This window comes from Tachyglossus aculeatus, chromosome 8 (assembly GCF_015852505.1).
Source record: "Tachyglossus aculeatus isolate mTacAcu1 chromosome 8, mTacAcu1.pri, whole genome shotgun sequence".
Lineage (NCBI taxonomy): Eukaryota > Metazoa > Chordata > Mammalia > Monotremata > Tachyglossidae > Tachyglossus > Tachyglossus aculeatus.
In genome coordinates, this window is record NC_052073.1 from 4,274,096 (window position 1) to 4,300,605 (window position 26,510).

Below are 26,510 nucleotides of genomic sequence, written 5' to 3' on the forward strand. Positions count from 1 at the left end.
TAACAAATACCATAATTATGAATAATAATTGTTACTGTGTGCAAAGCCCTGGACTAAGCACTTGGAAGAGTACTGGGCCCAAAGTAAGCGCTTAACAAATACCCTAATTATGAATTATAATTGTTATTGTGTGCAAAGCACTGGCTTGGAAGAGCTGGGCCCAAAGTAAGCGCATAACAAATACCATAATTACGAATTATAATTGTTATTGTGTGCAAAGTACTGGACTCAGCGCTTGGAAGAACTGGGCCCAAAGTAAGCACTTAACAGATACCATAATTATGAATTACAATTGTTACTTCATTCATTCAATCGTATTTATTGAGCACTTACTGTGTGCAGAGCACTGTACTAAGCGCTTGGGAAGGACAAGTCGGCAACATATAGAGACGGTCCCTACCCAACAACGAGCTCACAGTCTAGACGGGGAGACAGACAACAAAACACGGAGACGGGTGTCAAAATCGTCACAACAAATAGAATTAAAGCTATATGCACAGCTATAAACTATGTGTTACTGTGTGCAAAGCACTGGACAACACGCTTGGAAGAGTACTGGGCCCAAAGTAAGCACTTAACAAATACCACAATTATGAATTATAATTGTTACTGTGTGCAAAGCACTGTACAAAGCGCTTGGAAGAGTACTGGGCCCAAAGTAAGCGCTTAACAAATACCATAATTATGAACTATAATTGTTATTGTGTGCAAAGCACTGGGCTATACACTTGGGAGGGTACCAGGCCTGGAGTAAATGCTTAACAAAAAACATAATTATGAATTGTAATTATTACTGTGTGCAAAGCACTGTATTAAGCATTTGGGAGAGTACCTGGCCAAGAGTAAGCGCTTAACAAATACCATAATTATGAATTATAATTATTACTGTGTGCAAAGCACTATACTAAGCACTTGGGAGAGTACTTGGCACTGAGTAAGCACTTAAATACCATAATTATGAATTATTATTATTATTATTATTAGTGTGTGCAAAGCACTGTACTAAGTGCTTGGGAGGATACAGTATTGTACTCTAGTTTTTATTATTTCAGGGCAGATCTGTGGCACTAGAATCAATCAGTGGTATTTATTGAGCTCTTACTGTGTGCAGAGCACTGTACGGAGGGCCTACTCTGAACAGGGCACTGTACTAAGCGCCTACTTTGCACCGAGCACACTGTGCTCAGCACTCACTGTATGCAGGGCACTGTACTAAGCGTCCACTGTGTAGACAGCGCTTTACTAAACAAAATTCCGTACTCTACCAAGCTCTTAGTACAGTGCTCTGCACACAGAAAGTACTCAATAAATACGATTATTATCATTAACACACTATTAAAAAAAACCAGATCTAGGAAAAGGACGAGCCCGAATCGATCCTTTGCACATATCTATTCTTACTTGTACATATCCGTTCTATTTATTTTATTTTGTTAGTATGTTTGGTTTTGTTCTCTGTCTCCCCCTTTTAGACTGTGAGCCCACTGTTGGGTAGGGACTGTCTCTATATGTTGCCAATTTGTACTTCCCAAGCGCTTAGTACAGTGCTCTGCACATAGTAAGCGCTCAATAAATACGATTGATAATGATGATGACGATGATGTTCCCCGGGGCCTGGATCGCTTAGGTCCGGACAGACCAGGAGAGGGCTAATCCTGACCAGTGAATCTTTCCCCCCTGCTTTCAGATTTTATTTCTTTATTTTTAATTTAATTAGAGCACTTGCGGCGGTGGAAAAAACTCTGCCCTCCGCCTCCCTGGCAGCCCCGCCATCTGGCTCCGTCTGAAGTCGTATCCAACTTGGGGCCTGAACGGGCCGCGGAGTCACGGGCCCTTTGCCAAGCGGGCTCCGCCTGCTCCAGGGAAGCCCTGGTCCTGGGAAGTTTTTCCTGGGAAAGATGAAAGGGGTTCCGGCCCGTCCCAATTAGTGGAGCATCGGGGGCCGGTGGTTTCACGTTAGGTCAACCGTGGGGTGGCCGCAGTGGAATTTTCCTCAAGATTTCTCACTTTGGAGCCTAATCAGAAAACGAGGGGACGTGGGCGAATGAGTAGGAGCTGCTCTGCACACGCTAAGCACTTAGTACAGTGCTCTGCCCACAGTAAGCGCTTAATACAGTACCCTGCATGCAGCAAGCGGCCCTGCCGCTTGTCAGCTGTGTGACTTTGGGCGAGTCACTTCACTTCTCTGGGCCTCAGTTACCTCATCTGTAAAATGGGGATTAAGACTGTGAGCCCCCCGTGGGACAACATGATCACCTTGTAACCTCCCCAGCGCTTAGAACAGTGCTTTGCATATAGTAAGCGCTTAATAAATGCCATTATTATTATTATTATTATTATTATTACAGTGCTCTACATGCAGCAAACACAGTACAGTGGTCTATACACAATTGCCTAGTACAGTGCTTTGCACACACAAGTGCTTGGTACAGTGTGCTCTACACACAAGCGCTTAGTACAGTGCGCTCTGCACACAGTGAGGACTTAGTACAGTATGCTCTGCAAACAGTAGGTGTTTAGTACAGTGCTCTGCACACTGAGTGCTTAGTACAGTGCGCTCTGCACACAGTGAGGACTTAGTACAGTGTGCTCTGCAAACAGTAGGTGTTTAGTACAGTGCTCTGCACACTGAGTGCTTAGTACAGTGTGCTCTGCACACAGTGAGGACTTAGTACAGTGTGCTCTACAAACAGCAGGTGTTTAGTACAGTGCTCTGCACACAGTGCTTAGCACAGCATGCTCTGCACACAGTGAGGACTTAGTACAGTGTGCTCTGCAAACAGTAGGTGTTTCGTACAGTGCTCTGCACACTGAGTGCTTAGCACAGTGTGCTCTGCACACAGTGAGGACTTAGTACAGTGTGCTCTGCAAACAGTAGGTGTTTAGTACAGTGCTCTGCACACAGTAAGCGTTCAGTAAATACCACTGATTGATTCAATTGGCACAGAGCTGCCCCCAAATAATAAATCTCCTTTTCACTCAAACTACCCCAGGGTCTTAATGAACTTTGGTTCCTCTGACAACGTGTCCCAGGTTAAACAATTCGGCAGGAATTTTTTCCTGTGAATCGGGGGCTCGGCCGGGCAGGCTAATCAGGAGTATTTCTAGTTGTTTTGCACTGACAACCCTTTATCCTCAGGATTTGGTTGTGGAGGGGGCGGGGAAGGGGGGCGTTTTATCTTCCTCTAGGAATGCTCTCTGTGTGTATTTTGGAAGCAGATATTCAAGTTTCTCCAAACCGAAACTACAGAGAGAAAGAGAAAAAGAAAAAAAAAAAAGAGAGAGAGAGAGAGAGCCAAGGGGTTTAAAACCCTCCCATGGCCATTGTGTTAAGAAGTGAAAAGTTCTCATTATCAGTGCCTGCAAATACAAGTCCGCTTGTATACACAAACACACTTGGCTACCAAAATACACAAGATGTCCAATGTGTCTTTAAGGAGTCCAATGTGGATTTTGTCCCAGAAAAATACTGCGGCGAAGTCGTGCTTCCCTCTGCCACTATGCTGCCTGCCAACCTTGGAAGCACCCCCGCATCCCCTGCCCCCAACCCTGTTACCTCCCATCTCCCAAGTACCTAGTTTAGAAAGAGCACATCGGACAACAAAGAGAAGCCAAATTCATTTTTTTGCAGCAAAGGGGAGCGCAGGTAGGCCGCAGAAACGGCAACCCCTCTTCCCCGTCCCCTCCTGGGCTGTGGAAACCTTCTACCCACCTCCAGCTTGGGCAGGGAACAAGTTGCCAACTACTCTGATCATCATCATCATCAATCGTATTTATTGAGCGCTTACTATGTGCAGAGCACTGTACTAAGCGCTTGGGAAGTACAAATTGGCAACATATCGAGACAGTCCCTATCCAACAGTGGGCTCACAGTCGAAAAGGGGGAGACAGAGAACAAAACCAAACATACTAACAAAATAAAATAAATAGAATAGATATGTACAAGTAAAATAAATAAATAAATAGAGTAACAAATATGTACAAACATATATACATATATACAGGTGCTGCGGGGAAGGGAAGGAGGTAAGATGGGGGGGATGGAGAGGGGGATGAGGGGGGGAGGATCAAGTGTATTGATCGCTGCTGCAAGACAGACACAAGCCACCCCACCACGTACCCCGTTTTAAAAGCTGCCGGTAGCAGGACGAAAAGAGAAACAGGCCCCACCGCCGGCTACAAGCTCGCACCCTCTTGCCAGATTCAAAAGGCCAAAACGCAGCTGCAAAAGAGCATCACTGTACATCAGACTATTAAAATCCCAGTCTGCGGACTGTCTTGAACTTTGTCCCTCCCAAGGGACCACAGAGCTCCAGTTCAATCCCCAGAGAACTGTGCAAGGAGCTTTGATTTACAGGGAACAATACCACGTCTTAAACCGTCTAAGAAAAGTTTAGACTTTCAGAGACGTGATCTTCCGCCGCCGACAACAGCCGCCCAGCCCGGCCGGGCCGTGACGAGTAAAATCAACTGTTGGAGAAATAACTTTTTTTTTTGGGTGGGTGGGGGGGTGTCCATCACTGGGAAATGGTGATCTAATTATGATTTTGAAAGAGGAGGGAAGGAGGCGGGAGGGGGCAGAGTGATGCCCCAGAGCAGAGGTGGCATTGCAACACTGCATTTTGGTAGCCAACCTTCCGACATGCAGGAAGCTTTGTACACCAGTCCAAAATGTATCTGAAGCTGTTCGACCATTTCTCATATGCCTAAATGCCCGGCCTTATCCATTTGGTATAACAAGGTATCACACAATCACTTCAGTGAACAACAGCGATTTTCCAAATAGTTTAAAAACAAAGGAGGGGGGAATTGCTTCTTCTTTTTTTTTTTTTTTTTAAAAAAAAAGGTATTTGTTAAACGCCTCTTATGGGCCTGGCACTGAACTAAGCTCTGGGTTAGATACAAACTAATCAGGCTGGACACAGTCCCTGTCCCACATGGGGCTCACAGTCTTCACCCCCAATTTACAGATGAGGGAACTGAGGCCCAGAGAAGTGAAGTGACTTAACCATGGTCACACAGCAGGCAAGTGGTGCAATATTACTCTATTTTACTTGTACATATTTACCATTCTATTTATTTTATTTTGTTAATGATGTGCATCTAGCTTTACTTCTTTTTATTCTGATGACTTGACACCTGTTCACAAGTTTTGTTTTGTTGTCTGTCTCCCCCTTCTAGACTGTGAGCCCGTTGTTGGGTAGGGAACGTCTCTATATGTTGCCAGCTTGTACTTCCTAAGCGCTTAATACAGTGCTTTGCACACAGTAAGCGCTCAATAAATACGAGATTAGAAACCCGGTCTTCTGATTTCCAGGCCCAAGCTCTTTCCCCTAGGCTACGCTGCTTCTCTTTGCTATGAAAGCCACCTGACAACCCTTTACTACTTTGCTTCTTAGAAGCAGCATGGCCTAGTGGAAGGAGCATAAGCCTGGGAATCAGAGGACCTGGGTTCTAATCCCAGCTCCACCATTCATTCATTCAATCAATTATATTTACTGAGTGCTTACTGTGTGCAAAGAACTGTACTAAGCCCTTGGGAAGCACAAGTCGGCAACATAAAGAGACAGTCCCTGCCCAACAACGGGCTCACAGTCTAGAAGGGGGAGACAGACAACAAAACAAAACATGTAGATAGGTATCAAAATCGCCAAAACGAATAAAAAGCTATATGCACATCATTAACAAAATAAATAGAATAGTAAATATGTACAAGAAAAATAAATAGAGTAATAAATCTGTACAAATATATACAAGTGCTGTGGGGAGGGGAAGGAGGTAGGGCGGGGGGGGGGATGGGGAGGAGGATTTACCTGCTGTGTGACATCGGGCACATCACGTAACTTCTCTGTGCTTCAGTTCCCTCATTTGAAAAATGGGGACTCAATACCTGTTCTCCCTACCGCTTCAACTGTGCGCCCCATGTGGGACCTGATTATCATTTATTTACCCCAGTGCATAGTACAATGCTTGGCACAGAGTAGGCGCTTAAATACCGCTGTTACTATTATTAGTCACGAAAACGCTCTTTGAGAAACCATTACAGGAGGTTCTAGTCAGGAAACTGACTAGGCTGTGAGCCCACTGTTGGGTAGGGACTGTCTCTATATGTTGCCAACTTGTACTTCCCAAGCGCTTAGCACAGTGCTCTGCACACAGTAAGCGCTCAATAAATATGACTGACTGACTGATTGACTGATTGAAACCACATTTTCAGGAGGGCTAACCACTTGAGATCTTCCTTGTCGGTACTTCTAGAGTGTAGAAAATCAAGCAGGTTAGATCCCCGCTTTCTGGTCCGACTCCAGTTTACGAACTCCAAGTCGGCCATTAAAAAGTCCACATCCCCAAAACACAGAAATGAGGAGGAAATGAACTGGGTCTCTTTAAAGGTGGAGGCGAAAGAGAAAGTGTCTCAAAAGCAGAAACCCAATTACCGGGAAGCAGTGTGGCGTAGTGAATAGCGCAAGGGCTAGAGAGTCAGAAGGTCATGAGAAGAAGCATGGCTCAGTGGAAAGAACGCGGGCTTTGGAGTCAGACGTCATGGGTTCAAATCCCAGCTCTACCAACTGTCAGCTGTGTGACCTTGGGCAAGTCACTTCACTTCTCTGGGCCTCAGTTACCTCATCTGTAAAATGGGGATAAAGACTGTGAGCCCCCGTGGGACAACCTGATCACCCTGTAATCTCCCCAGTGCTTAGAACAGTGCTTTGCACATAGTAAGCACTTAATAAATGCCATTATTATTATTATTATGGGCTCTTCCCCAGCACCTAGTAAGTGCCTGGCACACAGTAAGAGCTTAACAAAGAATGGTTTCGATGTCTTCCTTAGGTTTGATGCGAGTTTAACTAAATAGTATGGTTCTCCGCACACCATAGGTACTCAATAGATAACGCCGAATGATCAATCAATCCATTGTATTTACTGAGTCCTTTCGGTGGGCAAACCATTATACTAAGCACTCGGGAGAAGACAATATAAGACAGTCAGTAGACATGGTCCTTCTCCGTAATAATAATAATAATGGCATTTGTTAAGCGCTTACTATGTGCCAAGCACTGTTATAAGCACTGGGGTAGATACAAGGTTATCAGGTTGTCCTACGTGGGGCTCACAATCTTAACCTCCATTTTACAGATGAGGTAACGGAGGCACAGAGAAGTTAAGTGACTTGCCCAAAGTCACACAGCTGGCAAGTGGCGGAGACGGAATTAGAACCCAGGACCTCGGACTCCCAAACCTGTGCTCTTTCCACTGAGCCACGCTGCTTCTCTAATGAGCTTACTGCCTAGAGGTGCAGACAGACATTAGTTTAAAAAATTACAGATATGTACATAAGTGCTGTGGGGCTGAGGGAAGGGTGAATAAAGAGAAGCAGCGTGGCTCAGTGGAAAGAGCCCAGGCTTTGGAGTACGAGGTCAGGGGTTCAAATCCCAGCTCCGCCACTTGTCAGCTGTGTGACTTTGGGCAAGTCACTTAATTTCTCTGGGCCTCAGTTCCCTCATCTGTAAAATGGGGATAAGACTGTGAGCCCCCCGTGGGACAACCTCATCACCTTGTAAGCTCCCCAGCGCTTAGAACACTGCTTTGCACATAGTTAGCGCTTAATAAATGCTATCATTATTATTATTGTTATTAATAAAGGGTGCAAATCCAAATATAAGGGCGACGCAGAAGATTGGTTGTTTTTATGGTATTTGTTAAGCACTTTCTCTGTGCCAGGCACTATACTAAACACTGGGGTAGATACCAGCTAATCTTGCTTGGGAGAAAATGGATGACTTTTATTCTGATGACTTGACACCTGTCCACATGTTTTGTTTTGTTGTCTGTCTCCCCCTTCTAGACCGTGACCCCGTTGTTGGGTAGGGACCGTCTCTGTCTGTTGCCAACTTGTACTTCCCAAGCGCTTAGTACAGTGCTCTGCACACAGTAAATGCTCAATAAATACGATTGAATGAATGAATGGATGGATGGCTCGGACGAGAACTAAGTAACTGGGAAACTGTAACACAGTTAGGAGATACGATCCCTGCTCTGAGGTAGCTTACAATCTGGCAAAATAAAAAGAAATACCTCCCCTCCATCTTGGCTTGGCAACTCCTCTGGAAATCACAAGTCCTCGGACATTAATTAATATAGAAACTGTCGCACATGCCAACCCGGGCCCCCAACTTTCTTCAGGGAAGAAACAATTTCGCTTTTGAGCCCACCGAGCCAAATTTCTCAAACAGAAGTTCAAACTGACTGGAGCAGATCATTATTCTTAACCGCCCCCTTTATCACAATTACCAATTCCCCCTGACAACTCCAGTGCCAGCCCCGCCCTCCCCCACCCCCAGCTTCTTCCTTAGAAGCAATTTTTGGAAGAAAAAAAAAAGCTAATTTAATCCGAGCAACAGCTGCAGTGGAATTTCTGTTTTCTTCCGAGAATCGGATTACAGGAAAATGGATCGAATGGAGAGGCAAAGTGATACCCTAGTCGAGCCAGTTGTTTATTCCTTTTTTTCCCCCTTTTTCTTTTTCATGGGGAGATGTCAGGGGTTAATCTTGTGACTCAGTCTGACAAAGCAAGTCAGCTGGAGACAGGGCCAATTTTTAAAACTTGATTTCGGAGACAGACATGCCGTCAGCAGAGGAGCTCTGAACTGACATGCACTTTGTACCCTGAATTGCTCCCCCCCCATCCGGCTTCACACCAAACAATAACCTGTGTGTTTCCCTAAGTATCTTAACAGATTATGAGACCTGATGCAAAATAAAACTCCGACCTAGTAGCATTCGGCCTGAAGAAGGCACCTTGGGGCTGATGATCCCGAAGGCCTTCCGGTGGGACGGCACCCGGCTGCCAGGCCGCCCGCTGTTCTGCAGATGGGTAAACTGAGGCTTCAGTTTACTGGGAGCCCACCTCCAGGGAGCCCTGATTTTGAGTTGCCTGGCAAAAGTGCCCTCTGCTCGCACGCCCTTTTGGTTTCGTTCCTCTCTGAGCAAAACCAACTTGATCAGTGACACAGTGTATGCTGTTGAATGCCAAACCGGTTTCTATTCACACACGGAATTACAGTCTGGAGCCTCACCAGACTCCTACTCTGGAGAAAACCTCACTTAAAGGTGCCGCTGGGGCCGGAGAACCCACGGTTCCAACCCATTTACACATCAGGGATTCGAAACTACCAAGGCTGGTCTATGACTTTGGTTGGGGAACAATGCAGAGAGAAAAGACGGGGTGGACAGGCCTCGGCTAGCCAGATATTTCAAAGCCAGAGATCCAAAGCCCTCCTTTCAAAACAAATGGGATTTCCATGTTCTTTCAGATCCGCTATTTAGTTTCAGTAAAACTAAAGTTTACCCCGAACAATGCTCATTTAACTTCTTTACTCAATTACTTCCTCCTATCTGTAATTTTGTTTAGAGTCCCTCTCCCTCGCTATATTATAAGCACCTCGAGGGCAGGGATCACGTCTATCAATTTTATCGTACTCCACCGAGAGCTTAGTATGATGCTCTTTACACGGTACGCACTCGCTAAGCCCCATGGATTGAAATAGGGGACTCCTTATTTTAGATAGGGACAAAAGGCAAAGCTAAAGAAAACCCTCTACCTAGAAACCACTAGCTCCTTATCCCCCACGCATTGCCTCTTTACTGATGCCGGATGTAAAAGACCCTGGTGTCCACAGGAAAATCAGGGTCCATTTAGCTCGAATCCCCTCCGGCCGAAAGGAATTCCTAAATTCATTTCTGACCTGAATTTGCTGTTTCAAAGCTGGCTTTCATGGGGATAAATGAGGCCGAGCTAAAAGCCCAGATGGGCGATCCCATAAATTAATTTTCTACTTTCTGAGGGAGATGGGATGAAACACCATGAACAACTGGAGACCGGTCTGCTGCAAAAAAGCCAGGAGTCAGAAAACAAACAGAAGTGGGGAGGTAAGCAACAAACTACCCAGTGGTGTAGAAACAGCTATTTAGCTTGCCCAGGAAAGGTAAGCTATTTATTAAGCGCTTACTGTGTGCAGAGCACCGTACTAAGCGCTTGGAAGAGTACAACGCAACAAACATGTTCCCTACCCCAACAAGCTTACAGTCCAGAGGGGGAGACAGACATTAATAATAATAATAACAATGGTATTTGTTAAGCACTTACTATGTGCCAAGAACTGTTCTAAGCACTGGGGTAGATACAAGGTAATCAGGTTGTTCCATGTGGGGCTCACAGTTTAAATCCCCATTTTACAGATGAGGTAACTGAGGCACAGAGAAGTTAAGTGACTTGCCCAAAGTCACACAGCTGACAAGTGGCAGAGCTGGGATTAGAACCCATGACCTCTGACTCCCAAGCCCGTGCTCTTTCCACTATATTATGTTTCTCAACATAATATAAATTAAGGAGAGATATATATGTGCTTTGGGGCTGGTGGGGGAGGAGGGGAGTAAAGGGAGTGAGCGGTTTAGTGGATAGAGCTCGGGCCTGTGAGTCAGAAGGACCTGGATTCTAATCTCGGCTCTGCCACTCGTCTGCTGTGGGACTTTGGGCGAGTCACTTTGCTTCTCTGTGGCTCAGTTACCTCATCAGCAAAATGGGGATTAAGACTGTGGGCCCTATGTGGGACACAGATTGTGTCCAACCTGAGTGATTTATATCTCTTCCAGCGCTTAGTCCATTCATTCATTCATTCCCTTAACGCTTGGGGGAGTACAATATAACAACAAACAAAATCCTGCCCCCAATGAGCTCACAGCCTAGAAGGGGAGACAGACATTAATATAAACAGATTAATAAATAAATGAATGAATAAATTACAGATATATACAAATACATACGTGCTGTGGGGCTGGGAGGGAGGATGAATGAAGGAGCAAGTAAAAGCAGCGCAGACGGGGGTGGGAGAAGAGGGCTTAGTTGGGGAAGGCTTCTTGGAGGCGATGTGCCTACATGAAGGTTTTGAAGTTGAGGAGAGTAATTATCTGGCTGATATACCGTACAGTGACTGGCATAGTAAACGCTTAACAAATACCATAAAATCAGAACAAAACTAAACAAAAAAACCACTTGTCCTTTCTTGGCTGCTTACATTTTGGAATGCTAACGTCCACATCCAGGGAGAAATGGGACGAGTTGGAATCCTGAATGATACAAGCCGGTGTCCGATGGACATTATTTAAAAGTGACTGCTTCGGAGTGGGACTACCTCTGGGCTCAGTCAGTGTCCTGAAATCTGGAAGGCGGGATCGTTTCCCAAACCCAGAAGCAGGGATTCGGACCTGGGGCAGAGGAGATGCTGTTTTGGTGTGAAGAACATTTTCCAACCTCAGAAGAGCCATGCTGGCATGTTGACATGAATAAAACATGATTTGAGTTGCAAACGTGCCTTCCACATTTCCCTGGGATCCAGGCAGTGCCAACACACCTGCAAGGAAGCTGTGGGCTTCCAGGGTGCTTGTGGGCAAAATCCCTCCAAGTTTCCGTGCTCTCTCCCTGCGAGGGGGGTCTAGAAAGGCAGCCTTGATGCAGGTATGGCCAGGAGGCCATGAAGCCTCTGATAGGATTTCCTCACGAAAGCGGCACTCCTATACACGTTAGGCTACTGCAGAGCTGCTGGGTCCTTTAGACTGTGAGCCCACTGTTGGGTAGGGACTGTCTCTAGATGCTGCCAACTTGTACTTCCCAAGCGCTTAGTACAGTGCTCTGCACACAGTAAGCGCTCAATAAATACGATTGACTGATTGATTGACTGAGAAGGCTTCCAGCTTTTCCGTTATTCATTCAATCGTATTTATTGAGCGCTTACTGTGTGCAGAGCACTGTACTAAGCGCTTGGAAGAGTACAATACAACAACAGACACATCCCCTGCCCAAAACAAGTTCACAGTTTAAAGGGGGAGACAAACATTAACAAACTTAAACAATTAACAGATATATATAGAACATATAGAGAAAACGTTATCCATCAATGGTATTTATTCATTCATTCAATTATATTTATCACTGCACTAAGTGCTTGGGAAAGTACATTATATAATAACAGACACATTTCGACCCACGATGAGTTCACAGTCTAGAGCTCACAAATTATTTATTGAGTGCTTACTATAGGCAGAACACTGTACTAAGCGCTTGAGAGAGTACAATATGGAAGAATTAGCCACGTTTTGTTTTGTTGTCTGTCTCCCCCTTCTAGACTGTGAGCCCGTTGTTGGGTAGGGACCGTCTCTATATGTCGCCAACTTGTACTTCCCAAGAGCTTAGGACAGTGCTCTGCACACAGTAAGTGCTCAATAAATACGACTGAATGAATGAATGAATTAGCAGACATGTTCCCTGCCATTAATGAGCTTACAGCCCAGAGGGGGAGACAGATATTAATATGAATAAATAAGTAATTCATTATATATCATTTAAACTACAAGTGCTGTGGGGTTGGGGGTGGGACAATTGTCAAATACAGAATGAGACTTGAAGCAATCCAAGAGAGACTGTTTCTAAAACCTGAGGTTAAAGGCAAGATTGGAAGAGAGGAGTGAGAAACGAATAGTAGTAGTAGGAATAGTATTTATTTATAATTTATAATAGCACATGCTCTGTTGTACTTTTCCCAGGACTGTACTAAGGTACAGTGCTCTGCACACAGTAAGCGCTCAATAAATACTGGTGATTGACAGATTGATAGTGCACAGACCACTGAACTAAGCTCTGGGGAATAAATACAGAGAACTACACCTGGCCCTCAAGTGTATTATTAGCTCTCAAGCTAATAATAAAAAGGAGGAGGGAGGACTGAAGACAAGATGCATAAGGAGAGATAAACAAAACACAAAGACAACAAAAAGCAAATACACAAAATAAAAACAAAAATCAATAAGGAACCGTGGCTAGAGGAGCGGAATTTCAGGCTCCTGGAAAACATCCAAGGACCCAACCATCTGGACAACAGGGCTGGGGGATGATTTCCTCCCTCTTTGGAGATTATAAAAAAGCGAACTCGAAAATCGTCCGGATATTTACGGAACAACAGTTTAGTCCCTAAATGAGAATGGTTAACATTCAAGGCAGCACAGATCTGGTCGGTGGAAGAAGCGGGCCTGCCGAATTGGGTTTAGATGATGGAATCAGCGAGTTTATTTGTTTTATTCTCTGCTTGACAACCATAGGGCTTTGGAGAGAGCTTGGGTCACTTTGGGGGGGAGGGGAGGAGTAAATAAACAGTGCCCATATGAGGTAGAAGTGGGGGGACCCCATAATAATAATAATAATAATAATAACAATGATGGCATTTATTAAGAACTTACTATGTGCAAAGTACTGTTCTAAGCTCTGGGGAGGTTACAGAGTGATCAGGTTGTCCCATGGGGGGCTCACAGTCTTAATCCCCATTTTACAAGTGAGGTAACTGAGGCCCAAAGCAGTTAAGTGACTTGCCCAAAGTCACACAGCTGACAATTGGCAGAGCTGGCATTTGAACCCATGACCTCTGACTCCAAAGCCCAGGCTCTTTCCACTGAGCCACGCTGCTTCTCCTAGGCTGGTGGAAGGGGCTTCAACCGGTGAGGGGCTGGAACCGTCTCCCTCCCCTCTCGCCCAAGTCCACCCCAAAGCGGGTGGTGCTGGAACCAGCAGAAGACCCACACACTGCATGGTGGGGGGGGGTCCCCATGAGAGCGCACTGGGATGAGCCGCTTTTCTCGGAAAGACGGAAAGGGACCCCCTGCCGCCCGAAGCCAGGGCCGCTCAGCCATCGGAAACGGGTTTTTCCTGGCTGCTTTTCTCCCAGCTGAGGCGACGACGTGTGGTGAGAAAGAGAGAAGGAGACGGAGAAAAAGAAAGAGAGGGAGAGAGTCATCCCCCAGATTCCTGAAATGCAGCGTGATGATTTTCCTGCAGGTGGCTCTCTAATCAACTGGAGGGAAGCCCAAGCACACACGCGCCCATGCACACACGCATATACACGCGTGTGCGCCCGCCCGCCGATCGCCGGCTGCCATGTCCACAGAGCCCCCCCGCCGGCGACGGCTTGGAAGTCCGCCTTTCCGGCCATCCTGCCGATCGCCGGGGTCAGCCCCTGGCCGCGCCGGCTCTTTCCGCTGCCCGCCAAGTCCTCCGGTGGGGCCGGCCGTCGTCCGAAGCGGCCTCCAGAAGCCAGCGCCAATCCCTCCTGACCCCGTGGTCGAGGGTGGAACGAGCCTGGGCCTCCCCCGCCTCTCCTGCCCCCCTCGGGGAACCATTTTTTAATAGCTTCCCCCTCGCTATCGCAGGAAATGTCATCAAGTCTCCTGATTCCATCTCTCGGCCGAGGCCGGCCACCGCTCCTTCTGGCCGGGAGAAAGGCGGGCCCCCGGGAGGCCCCGGCATTAACCTGCCAGGCGGTTCCGATTCCATTTTAAATTGCTATTTCCAGGGAGACCGGGGCGAACATCTGCATCTTTGCCCAGGGCCACGCAGAATCAGGCCCGCGCGGCTCTGAATAACTTCCACGTGAAGTTCTTCCCGGGGTCCGTATGGTGCTTTTTGTTTCGGGATAATTCTTGCCAGGGGCGGTGACTGTTCAGACTGACTACCTCCGGATAATTACCCTGCGAGAGCCAACCAAAACATCCTGTCTCCCATTTGTACCGATCAAGTAACGAAGAGCAAACGGTTCGTTTTAATGGCGAGTCGTTGGCAAAAACGTGGTGGGATGTTGTATTAAGACCTGTCCAAAAATGGTTTTCAAACATTTCCATCTAAACTACACTTGGCGGTTCACAAACACAACCACGAAACATCTTATTGTGAAATGATTTCTGAGACACTTAAGAAAAAGAGAAGAGCCAAATCAGGCCTATTCCCTGGGTTGGCCCAAGAGAACCCCGGTCTTCTCAAGACTCGGAAACATCCTATTTTACGGATGGAGCCACTGAGGCCCCGAACGATTCCCAGACGTATCTGGTGGCCGCCGGCCATCAGCTGCATAGTGGCCTGTGACTCCTGTCCGTTTTTTTGTGGAATGAAGTAGAGGCTTCTACAATCAGGGGGTGAGGACCAGAAATCAAAAATCTCGAGAAAGCTCTAACAATGGGTCAAACCCTGCCTTATCTGGAATTTATTTCATTGTCCACCTCCCTGCCCTAGTCTGTAAGCTCCTCGAGAGCGGGGATTGCGTCTACCAACTCTACTGTCCTCTCCCGAGAGCTCGGTACAGTGCTCTGCGTACAGTCAGTGCTCAGTAAGACCGTCGATTGACTGATTGGGTCTTGTTTCATGCGGGGTCCTGGCCCCCACAATGATGATGGCATTTATTAAGTGCTTACTATGTGCAAAGCACTGTTCTAAGCACTGGGGAGGTTACAAGGTGATCAGGTTGTCCCACGGGGGGCTCACAGTCTTCATCCCCATTTTTACAAATGAGGGAACTGAGGCACAGAGAAGTCAAGTGACTTGCCCAAAGTCACACGGCTGACAAGTGGCGGAGCCAGAATTTGAACCCATGACCTCTGACTCCAAAGCCTGGGCTCTTGTCCACTGAGCCACGCTGCTTCTCTGGAAGCAGAAGGGTCCCACAAGGGACCCACAAGGGACCCACAATCTAAAGGGTGGGGGAGGAGTCAGGCAGAGGGAGAAAAACCAACAAGAACAGCAATGTGACAGGCTAAATTGAAGGACTGGAAAGTAAACAAGAGGAAAGAATGTAGGCAGCTCATTACAGCTGGGAGTGGAGGGTCCTCAGATTCCTCACAGCCCCAGCAGGGCCCCCCCCTTCACATTTTCCCGAGGTTCTAAAAACAACTCCTGAGGGACAACGGAGGGGGTGGGAGGGGAAAGGGGTGGTGGGGGAGAAAGGCTTCTCTCCCTGGTGTCAGAAAGAACGGGGCTGCCACTTTTTTAAAAATGGTATTTGTTAAATGCTTACTATTGGCTGGGGTAGACAGGCTAATCAGGTTGGACACAGCCTCCGTCCCACACAGGGCTCACAGTCTTAATCCTCATTTCACAGATGAGGGCCAGAGAAGTGAAGTGACTTCCCCAAGGTCACACACATAGCAGACAAGTGGCAGAGCCGGGATTACAACCCACGCCTTTCCGGCTTCCAGGCCCGTGCTCTAACCACTAGACCACGCTGCTTAGACCCTGGAGTCCTTGGGTTGTGGGGCCGGGTGAATGGTCCCTACCCAGTCTACCCCACCGCCGTACAGTGAGCCGTGGTGGGACGGAGGCTTCGCGGCACACAGTAGGCACTCAATAAATACCACTGATTGACTGCAGCTCCTGATCAATCCCTGCCAGAGTTCCCCCAGGCCGGCCCTGGATCCTCATATGTCCAAGGGGCACCTTGCGCTGCCTGCCGAACAGGAAGCCGGAGCCGAGCAGGAAAAACAAGAGGGGGAAGAATGGAATTCCAGCAATGTGCTCAAGTGTCTCCCTTTCCTAGAGACCCAGTCCTCCGTGTCCCGGGCCATTCGGCTGACACAGGTCAGCGCCTTTGCTACGCTTGGCCTCTTCTCACTTAGTGGCGTTTGCGATGAGAAGACCTCCCCTAAAGATCCACGGGGGCCCCTGGCTCCTTGAAGAATAATCAATCAATCCATCAATTGATTGTAATAATAATAATGGCAACTTTAAAATTCTTACTATGTGCCAAGCACCGTCCTAAGCACTGGTAGGACATGCGTTCTAATCCCGGCTCCGCCACCTGTCTGCTGTGTGACCATAGGTGAGTTATTTCACTTTTCTGTGCCTCAGTTACCTCATCTGGAAAATGGGGATTTAGACTGTGAGCTCCATATGTGCAACCTAACTTGTATCTATCCCAGAGCATAGTACAGTGCCCGGCACATAGTAAGTGCTTAAAAAATATCACAATTATTATTTATTGAGCATTTACTGTGCACAGAGCAACATACTAAGTGCTCAGGAGGGTGTCAGGATGGCCTAGTGGAGAGAGCCGGGCCTGTGAGACAGAAGGACCTGGGTACTAATCCCAGCTCTGCCACTTGTCTGCTGTGGGACCTGGGGCAGGTCACTTTACCTCTCTGGGCTTCAGTTTCCTCATCTGTAAAATGGAGATTAGAACTCTGAGCCCCATGTGGGATAGGGATTGGGTTCCCAAGGTTGGCTAAGGAGTGGGGTCTATGGGAAAGAGACCAAGCCTGGGAGTCAGACAACCTGCCATTTGCCTGCTTGAGTAAGTCATTTAACTTCTCCGTGCCTCTGTTTCCTCATCTGTAGAATGGGGATTTAATGCCTGTTCTCCTCCCTACTTAGATGGTGAGCCCCATGAACGGCAGGGACCGGGCCCGGCCTGGTTATCTTGTGCCTTCCCCAGCGCTTAGTACAGTGCTTGGCACAGAGTTAACTCGTTGTGGGTACGGAATGTGTTGTGGTATTGTAGTCTCCCAAGTGCTTAGTACAGTGTTTTGCACAAAGTAAGCGCTCAATAAATACGGCAATGAATGATTGAATGAATAGTAGCATTTAACAGACACCACAATTACAATGTTAAAAGAAGCCAGTGGAATCAATCAATCAATCGTATTTATTGAGTGCTTACTATGTGCGGAGCACACAGTGGAAGGCTATAATTATTCATTTATATTAATGATGGTCTCCCCTTCTAATAATAATAATAATAATGGCATTTGTTAAGCGCTTACTATGTGTAAAGCACTGTTCTAAGCGCTGGGGGGATACAAGGTGATCAGGTATCAGTATAATGACGATGGTATTTGTTAAGCACTTACTATGTGCAAAGCACTGTTCTAAGCGCTGGGGGGGACAGGGTGGGGCTCACAGTCTCAATCCCCATTGTACAGATGAGGTAACTGAGGCCCAGAGAAATGACTTGCCCAAAGTCACACAGCTGACAAGTGGCGGAGTTGGGATTAGAGCCCATGACCTCTGACTCCCAAGCCCGGGCTCTTTCCACTGAGCCACGCTGCTTCTCCAGCCCGGAAGCTCACTGTAGGCAGGGAATGTGTCTGTTTATTGTTATACTGTACTCTTCCAAGTGCTTAGTGCAGTGCTCTGCACATAGTAAGTGCTCAATAAATACAGCGGACTGATGACTGGCTGAGGGATGAGGAAATGCAAAGCCCAGGCAAGTCTCGGCTTCTGAGAGTCCGGTGCTCCACAGAGCAGTCACAGGTGGTGAGGGTGACTCTGGGAAACCTGTGTGGGGCCTCTAGACTGTGAGCTCCTTGTGGGCAGGGAATGTGTCTATCACCCAACAACAAGAATGATAATTATGGCATTTGCTAAGCGCTTGCTATGTGTCAAGCACTGTTCTAAGTGCTGGGGTAGATACTATCAATCGTATTTATTGAGCACTTACTGTGTGCAGAGCACTGTACTAAGCGCTTGGGAAGTACAAGTTGGCAACATATAGAGACAGTCCCTACCCAACAGTGGGCTCACAGTCTACATCTACTAGTTTAATCAGGGTTGACACAGTCTACCAGGAGGGAGAACAGGTGCTGAATCTCCATACAAGTTAATCAGGTTGGACACAGTCTCTGTCCCCAAAGGCGCTCACAGTCTTAACCCCCACTTTACAGACAAGATCACTGAGGCCCAGAAAAGTGAAGTGACTTGCCCGAGGTCACACAGCAGACAAGCGGCAAAGCCGGGTCTAGAACCCAGGTCCTTCTGATTCCCAAGCCTGGGCTCTATCCACTAGACCACCCTGCTTTTTGGCGTGGCACGGGGCCTTTCCCCGGTTCCTCCCGGGGAGTGACCTCCCTCTCGCTTTCTCCTTGCCACTGTCAGTACCTTAGTCCGGGGGCTCCTAATGAGTCAGCTCCCTAATTTAGCTGGAGTGACCAGCACAACCCTTTAATGGCCCAAGTCATTCTTCTCCGGGGGTCTCCGGAGAACTGGGCTGGTCAATTCCCTTTCCCGGACTGAAAGTCCTCAGCTGCGGAGATCCTCGGGGTCCACCATTATTTACCTCCTCGGCTTAATATGCGCACGAAAACGGCTAGGAGGTCATTAGCCATGGTCTGCTGGTCTCCAGTCACCACGACGTGGTGACACACAACCCTCTGCCTCTTTTGCATCAAACTAAGGAAATGTGGTGCCTCAGCTGTCCGACTCTCTCTTGGAAGAAATCAGTGCGCGGTGAGAAGCAGCTGGCTTACATTCAAAGCACATAAGACGGAGAGGGTGGTGACCGAGAAAGATTGAGCCTTAAAGAGAAGGTCAGGAGAGGGGTCGCGGGCTCCGGAAAGTCACAGGGCTACCCACCGGCCAGAAGGATGGATAATCTTTGTGGCCCACAATGCTGTCCTTCCATTATCCTGGGGACAGAAAATTTGAGCCTTTCCTCTTGGGGGAAGAGTCTGTCGTCTCATTCAGCCCGGACTCCCGCACTGTGCTGCTCAGGGGCTTGGGGGCAGAGGGCACTGGGAGGTGGTGTCTGCTGCTGGGCCCGTCAATGCCCATCTCTGTTCTTGGTCTTGGCCTGGATGCCCTTTCTACCTCATCCAATGCACCAGGCACTCAGGGAAGCGGCGTGGCCTAAGGGAATGAGCCTAGGCCTGGGAATCAGAAGACCTCGGTTCTAATCCGACTCATTCATTCATTCATTCATTCATTCAATCGTATTTATTGAGCGCTTACTGTGTGCAGAGCACTGTACTAAGCACTTGGGAAGTACAAGTTGGCGATATATAGAGACGGTCCCTACCCAACAGTGGGCTCACAGTCTCTGCCGCTTGTCTGCTGGATGACTTTGGCCAAGTGGCTTCACATGTTTGGGCCTCAGTTTCCTCAACTCTATAATGGGGATTTGAAACCTTCTCCCTCCTTCTTAGACTGAGAGCCCCATGTGGGACAGGGACTGCAACCAACCTGATGATCTTACATCTACACCAGGGCTTGACAAATACCGCAATTATGATGACAGTGGAATTCCCCGTTAGAGGCTGAAAAGTTTCAGACACGTCCAACAGTTTGATCCCCACTGTGACTAGGAGAATCAATCTACTGTTTTCTATCAACAGCATTTACTGTGAGCCTGCTGTGAGTACAATGCTTGGGACAATATGACATGGCTAGAAGACACAATCCCTGCCCACATGAAGCTTAAAGTCTAGCTGGAGAGATGGACCAGGCCACTGACTTGGCTCTGGAGAAGGCTGCTTTCACTCTTCCTCTGTTCACCACGATTCTGCAAGGCCAATGGTTGAGAAGAGTTGGTCCACTCAGTGGAGGCTGGAGCAAAAACACTGGTGCTTTCTTTTCTTTTTTTTCTTCAGGGTCTTAGTTAAACGCTTACTGTGTGCCAGGCACTGTACCAGGAGCTGAGGTAGATACAAGCAATCAGACTGGACACAGTCCCTGTTCCACGGGGGGCTGACAGCCTTAATCCCCATTTGACAGATGAGGGAACTGAGGTACAGAGTTGCAACTTGCCCAAGGTCGTACAGTAGACGAGGGGCGGGCTGGGATTAGAACCCAGGTCGTCTCCCAGGCCTGTGCTCTAGCCACTAGGCCACGCTGCTTCTCCTTCTGCCAAGATGCAGCCCCCTTCTCTTCCCTATCCAATAGAGCCCATTCGGAGCATCAACACGCTGCCTGTGGCATCCCATCATCTCATTCCTTTTGGGAGAGAGGGGAGTCTAACGCTCAGACCCCAGGGTCCTTTGCTCTGGAGGTATAAGTATCCTTTCCCCGAAGAAGTCAAAAGCAGGAGCCGGGTAAACGGGCCGGGGGCGGACATCCTGCAGAGGAGGGGAGAAGCCCACCTCCCTGGCATCTTTTAGACTGTGAGCCCACTATTGGGTAGGGACTGTCTCTATATGTTGCCAACTTGTACTTCCCAAGCGCTTAGTACAGTGCTCTGCACACAGTAAGCGCTCAATAAATACGATTGATGATGATGATGATGGCATCGGCACGTGTCCCAATTAAAGGTCTTCCCACAGCACAGACAAAGCCAAGTCTCCGCCAGCAATGCAAAGGTCTGCCAGGCCTTCAGCCCCCTCCCACTTCAGGCTCATCTGCAGCGGGTCAGCGAGGGCCGGCATTGCTGGGATGGTGGGTGAGAGAATGAGGATCAAACCTGAGGCAGGTGCCCCGGCTCAAGAGGCATGGGAGCCCCTGTAGGAGAAACTCGGATACGGGGGCTTCCCAGCCACAGCCAAACCATCCTAACTCTAGTGTGTCTGTGTGTGTGTATGTGTGTCGGGTGGGAAGAGGGGAGGACCTTCACCACCTGGCTTCCGGTTTGGTAAATTAGCGGTGGGGCCTGCTGACACTTTACTGCAAATGCATTTACAATAGTGCAAAAATGCAAATGCTGTTTTTTCACTTTTATGATTCATTTCCCTCCTTTCACTGCATTGCACATTCTCAGCCAGAATTCCTTAGACTGCTCACTTTTCAGCCAGTTCCAGAAAATACGGGCTTTCCATGCCAATGGAAAGTACCTACAATACACACGCTCTTGGGTCGCACTTGTCCTCAAAGGAAAAACGCTTCTTCATTCACCAATGAGAATTTAAAATTATCTGACAATACATACATCTTGGAAGTCCTCCTAATACAAGAAGGGTGCCCAAGCTTTTTCCCATAGAATGATACCTGAATCCCATTTTGGAAAATATCCCCATAACATTCTTCCTGACCCAAAAAAAAAAAAACATGTCCAATTCAGGTAGGCCTAAGATTGTCCCACGTTTCCATTTTCCTCTCTATTTTCCATTTATGAAAATCTACCCACTGTTAAATCCTCAGGCAGCCCAAGACAAACTTGCTTGCAGTCTTAGTGCATTAATATGCACAGGGAAGTGGTTAATACTTCCTTAATCTCTGCCAAAACACAATCCGACTTAATGGCGTGACCCACTGCAGGCTAATGGCACCGGGGGACCAACAGCCTCCGTTCTCTAATCCCGGTTTCACAGCGACAAAGATTTCCTGAGTGCGGTTTTCAGCCAAGGCAGCTGGAGTCTCAGAGATCCAACTGGAACGGGAATTTAGGTGTCTTCCCGGACCACGCACCGTGACCCAGCCCAGACGCCATAAGCTATGTCAGAGAAATCTCTCTAGGCAGTAATTTAGGATCGTCCAGGTCAGTACTAAAAGTCACGCTGAATTTCTCAATTGGCATGCTGGTGGACCCCAAAGGCAAGAGGACTTTCTGGACGGGGGGCAGAAGGGGAGAGGCAACTGCTGAAGACGCGGGATAGAAAGAGGTGCTGTGGCTGATGGCGACCGATGGCTGGGGTGGGGCCATCCCTCCGGCCCCTCGGAGGAGGGGGCGTCCACCCCTGCAACCACCACTGCCACACACCGTCCTGGGAACTTTGTCTTATACTGGAGTCCTGTTCCTCCTGACTTCATCCCAACTTCCCTCTAGACTGTAAGCTCATTGTGGGCAGGGAACGTGTCTGTTCACTGTGTATCGTACTCTCCCAAGTGCTTACTACAGTGCTCTGCACACAGTAAGTACTCCATAAATACAATGGAATGAATGAACCTCCACTACTGGATGCTGTTATGGACTTACGCTCTAACTCCCCACCGCTCTGGCTTGCTCAGTGTTTAATAAAGGATTTTTTTTGGTGCGTTGTCCTTCTGTTTCTTCATTTAAAACACGAAAGAACGAAATCAGAAACATTAAAGACACCCTGTATCTTCCAACTGATCCCCGGCCAGAGAAACGAGATGAATTTTTCATTTACTAATACGATCCCCCTTTACCTACGTACTCCTACTAAATATTAATACGTAATTGAACTTTTATTACTCCCCAAGAATTAGAGTAATAAATTACGGGAAAATTGCACCGTTACATGTTTTAGCTGCTCTGTCATTTTTAATATAATTTCTGTTAATCTAGCAGAAATCATCTGCTAGACTGTAAAGCCACCCACCCCTGCACAACACACAAACTGTTAAAATGTAAATTGCCCGAACTATTTTTAGCAGCCACTGGAAGAAAAAAAAAAATTCCTGCCCTGGTGAATAATGATTTGAGGTATTGTGTTCATTTTGTTTATCAAGCAGCTATTCAGTCTCTAGTGGGCCCAAGTGCTTATGCAAGCAAAAACCTTTTCCCAATGCCTGCAGCTGCACACCCGACTTCCAGGTAGATGGCAGGTTGGCCGCACAGCTGCCCCGGGACTCTGCTGCCTCACCTTTGGCAGCTCCATCTGGAACTGGGCTGCAAAGTGGATTTCTGCTTCTGCTCGGGGTGTGTCATGCGGGAGAGAGGATGGAGAAGCCGGTCCCCGTCTCCCCAAAGTCTCCGCCCGCTCCCCCCAACCCCTGTCCCCTGATCTCCAAATAAGAGGTGGCACCTCCACTTCAGCCCGCACACATACACAACAACCAGATCAGACTTTAGTGGCTTTCTCCATATATCCAGGCCCAGGCAGGAGGGTCCTTTCGGCTTCTACAGAACTGCTGAGTTATGACTCATCTGGCCCCACCTGCTCCCTTGTGTTAAGCACTGCCAAAGAAAAGCCCCTCATCCATTTACACAACAAAGGGTTGCACCCCCGCAATGCGGGTACTCCCCCCTCATCACCCCCACTCCCCCTTCCATTCCTCCTCCTCGCTACTCCTTGTCTGCCTTGTTTGTGTGGAGCGGGAGGAAAGCTAAAAAAGACCTCCCTGCCTCGTGCTGGGGATTTAATACCTCACGTGGCTCTGGACATGCAGATTCATTTACAAACAATTTTCTTCCTTTAAAGACTAAAGCATATTTAATAGCACAAAAACACCCCCATAGCATTAGATTATCACAGCCATTAATGATTTTTTTTGCCACCCAAACCTTTCCTGCCTTCTTCATCAAAGCCCTTTATTCTCAAAGGATACATTTTCGAGCAAAGAGGGATCAACAAACTAGTTGCTTGAAAGCCTTCCTGATGCTAGGCTGAAGTTAGGAAGGGCTTAATGAAGGCTTTAAAATCCACGAGGGCTTCACAATGAACATCTGACTTGGTGATTTATGCATATTAATAACCTCAGTCCTACAGAGGCAAGCTGAGCCGTCCGTGTCCTCCGAATGTTAATGTCTCCAGCTCCACTGGGATTATTACAAATGTAAATTTCTAAGATTCTCGGCTATTAATCTCTGTCTGTCCTCCTGTTCGGCAACATAATGACTAATTAAACATCAAAAGACCTGTACAGGAGATCTTCTTTGACAGCTCCCGGCCTAGCTGGCTTCCCAAGAGGGGGGACGGAAGGGGGAGATGGGGGTGGGGGATTCAAATGGCAGGGACAGTGGGGGGCGGGGGGAGAGACGCAGGAGCTCCAAATCGCAAAATCTGAACGCCAAGCGTCCAGCCGGAGGCCCCCGCCGCCGCGACGCTCGGCACCCGTCTGGCCGTGGAGTGAAAAACATGGTACTTACGGAAGAAGGCAACCCGGGGGGCACTTTCCTCACCTTCTTTGCCTGCAAAGGATCTGCACGGAGGAACAACACACTTGGGTCAGCAAAGTGGAAGGACCTGGGGGTAGCGACAGGTTCCCTCATGAAGGGGCTGGGTCACTGGGGGCAGGGAGTGAGTCTATTATTGTTACATTATTGTTACGCCATACTCTCCCAAGCGGTTAGTAGAGCCACTGGGAGAGGAGTTCCATACTGGCACCTCATGGCTCTGTTTGGTGGGCATCATCTCTGGGCATTCTACAGAAAGATCCTTTCCTTCCACCACGATCTTGGGCGGTCTTCCTCCCCAGGGTGCCGACCACAGATTGAAAGTCTTCAGATGCCAGGGAAATTCTCTGATGGCTGAGAAGCAGCAAGGCCTAGTGGAAAAAGCACGGGCCTGGGAGTCGTTAGGACCTGGGTTCTAATTCTGGCTCCAACACTTGTCTGCTGTGGAAACTTGGGCAAGTCACTTCATTTCTCTGTGCCTTAGTTCCCTCATCTATCCCTCATGGGGATTAAGACTGTGAGCCCATGTGTCCAAGCTGATAAGTTTGCATCTACCCCAGTGCTTAGGACAGCGTTTGGGACACAGTGAGCTCTTAATAAAGAAACCCAAAACAAAACCGGTGGCAGGAAAGGGGAGAGAGCACAGTATTTTATGGAATTCTGGGGAAAGAGGCTCCCTGAGGGAACCCCCGACATGGGGAAACTCCGGAGAAAATCCCCCCAGAAGCATCTTTAATGATGATGATAATGGTATTTGTTAAGCCCTTACTATGTGCCAAGCACTGTGCTAACTTCTCGTCCGTACTGCAGGCAGCAGCAGCATCCCCTGACACTATCCCACCCTTGCTTCCTTGGAAATTTCCCCAGGCCAAGGGTGACAAAATGAAAGCCACCCTGCCCCTCCCCAGTAAATGTTCTGCTGCCTCTGAGGAGGCACGGTCACTACGGAAACACAGCTGGGAAGTTTTCCCCAGTCTCTAGGCAGGTACCAGATCTGAACCTTACTGAAGGCCCTCTCCTCCAAAAGCCCTTCCCCTTTCCTCTTCTCCCACACCCTTCTGTGTTGCCCTGACTTGCTTCCTTTATTCTTCCCCTTCCCAGCCCCACAGCACTTATGTATCTGTAATTTATTTATTTATATTAATGTCTATCTCCCCACCCCGCCCCCAGACTGTAAGCTCGTTGTGGACATACGTCTGTTTATTATTGTACTGTACTCTCCAAGTGCTTAGTACAGTGCTTTGCACACAGTAAGCGCTTAATAAATGTGACTGAATGAAAGAATGAATGAGCAAACTTTTCCAAGGGGGTCGAAGAAGGTTCCAAGTTCAAAACCCCGCCCCTGAGGCAACCAATCAACCAATGCCCCTAGACTCAACCCCCATCACCCCAGTGTTTCCTTTTCTCGGTCTTCCGGCCAGGACCCCATGGCTTTTCTGGAGTTTGGTACGCACCGGGACGGCCCCCCCGCCGCCCAGGCTCCCCTTGAGCCGGCTCTCCGGACTTGGCATACCCACCGAGGACTGGCGTGTCGTGGAGCGGTCTCCTCCGAGAACTGGTGGCAGAGAACGGGTAGTACGTTGTGCCTGGCTTTCCTGAAGAAGATAAGGGGGCCGGACTCCCCAGCCCGATATCTTGGCGCAGGAGGCTGGTCTGAAAGACAGAGCAGAGCAGAAGGGTCACCTACCCACTGATGGCGACAAAGCCTCTGCCCTACCACTGACTCACACAGGGAGAAGCAGTGTGGCCTATGGGCTAGAGACACTCAATTGTATTTATTGAGTGCTTACTGTGTAAAGAGCACTGTAATAAATAATAATAACAATAATAACAATTAAGGTATTTGTAGTGTTTACAAAGTGCCAAGCACCATTCTAGGCCCTGGGGTAGGATACAAGTTAATCAGGTTAGACACAGTCCCTGTCCCACATGGGGCTCATGGTCTTATTCCAATTTTGCAGATGAGGTAAGCGAGACACAGAGAAGTGAAGTGACTTGCCCAAGGTCACACAGCAGCTATGTGGCAGATCTGGAATTAGAATCCAGGTCCTTCGGATTCCCAGGCCCATGCTCTATCCACTAAGCCACGCACTGGGGAGAGTACAATAGAACAGTATAACAGACACATTCCCTGCCCAC

At 48.1% G+C, this 26,510-nt stretch overlaps 1 protein-coding gene across 5 annotated transcripts in view; it reads right to left on the reverse strand.

Annotated features, from left to right (window-relative positions):
* The window catches only part of TCF12 (transcription factor 12), a 321,095-nt gene that overhangs the window by 53,858 nt on the left and 240,727 nt on the right, over positions 1-26,510 (reverse strand). For all 5 annotated transcript variants that reach the window (XM_038750651.1, XM_038750650.1, XM_038750654.1 and 2 more), the window contains exons 6-7: positions 25,889-26,024; positions 24,345-24,397 (exon numbers count right to left, since the gene is read on the reverse strand). In XM_038750651.1, the coding sequence (XP_038606579.1) occupies positions 24,345-24,397; positions 25,889-26,024 (189 nt within the window). The remainder of the gene's footprint in view (positions 1-24,344; positions 24,398-25,888; positions 26,025-26,510) is intronic.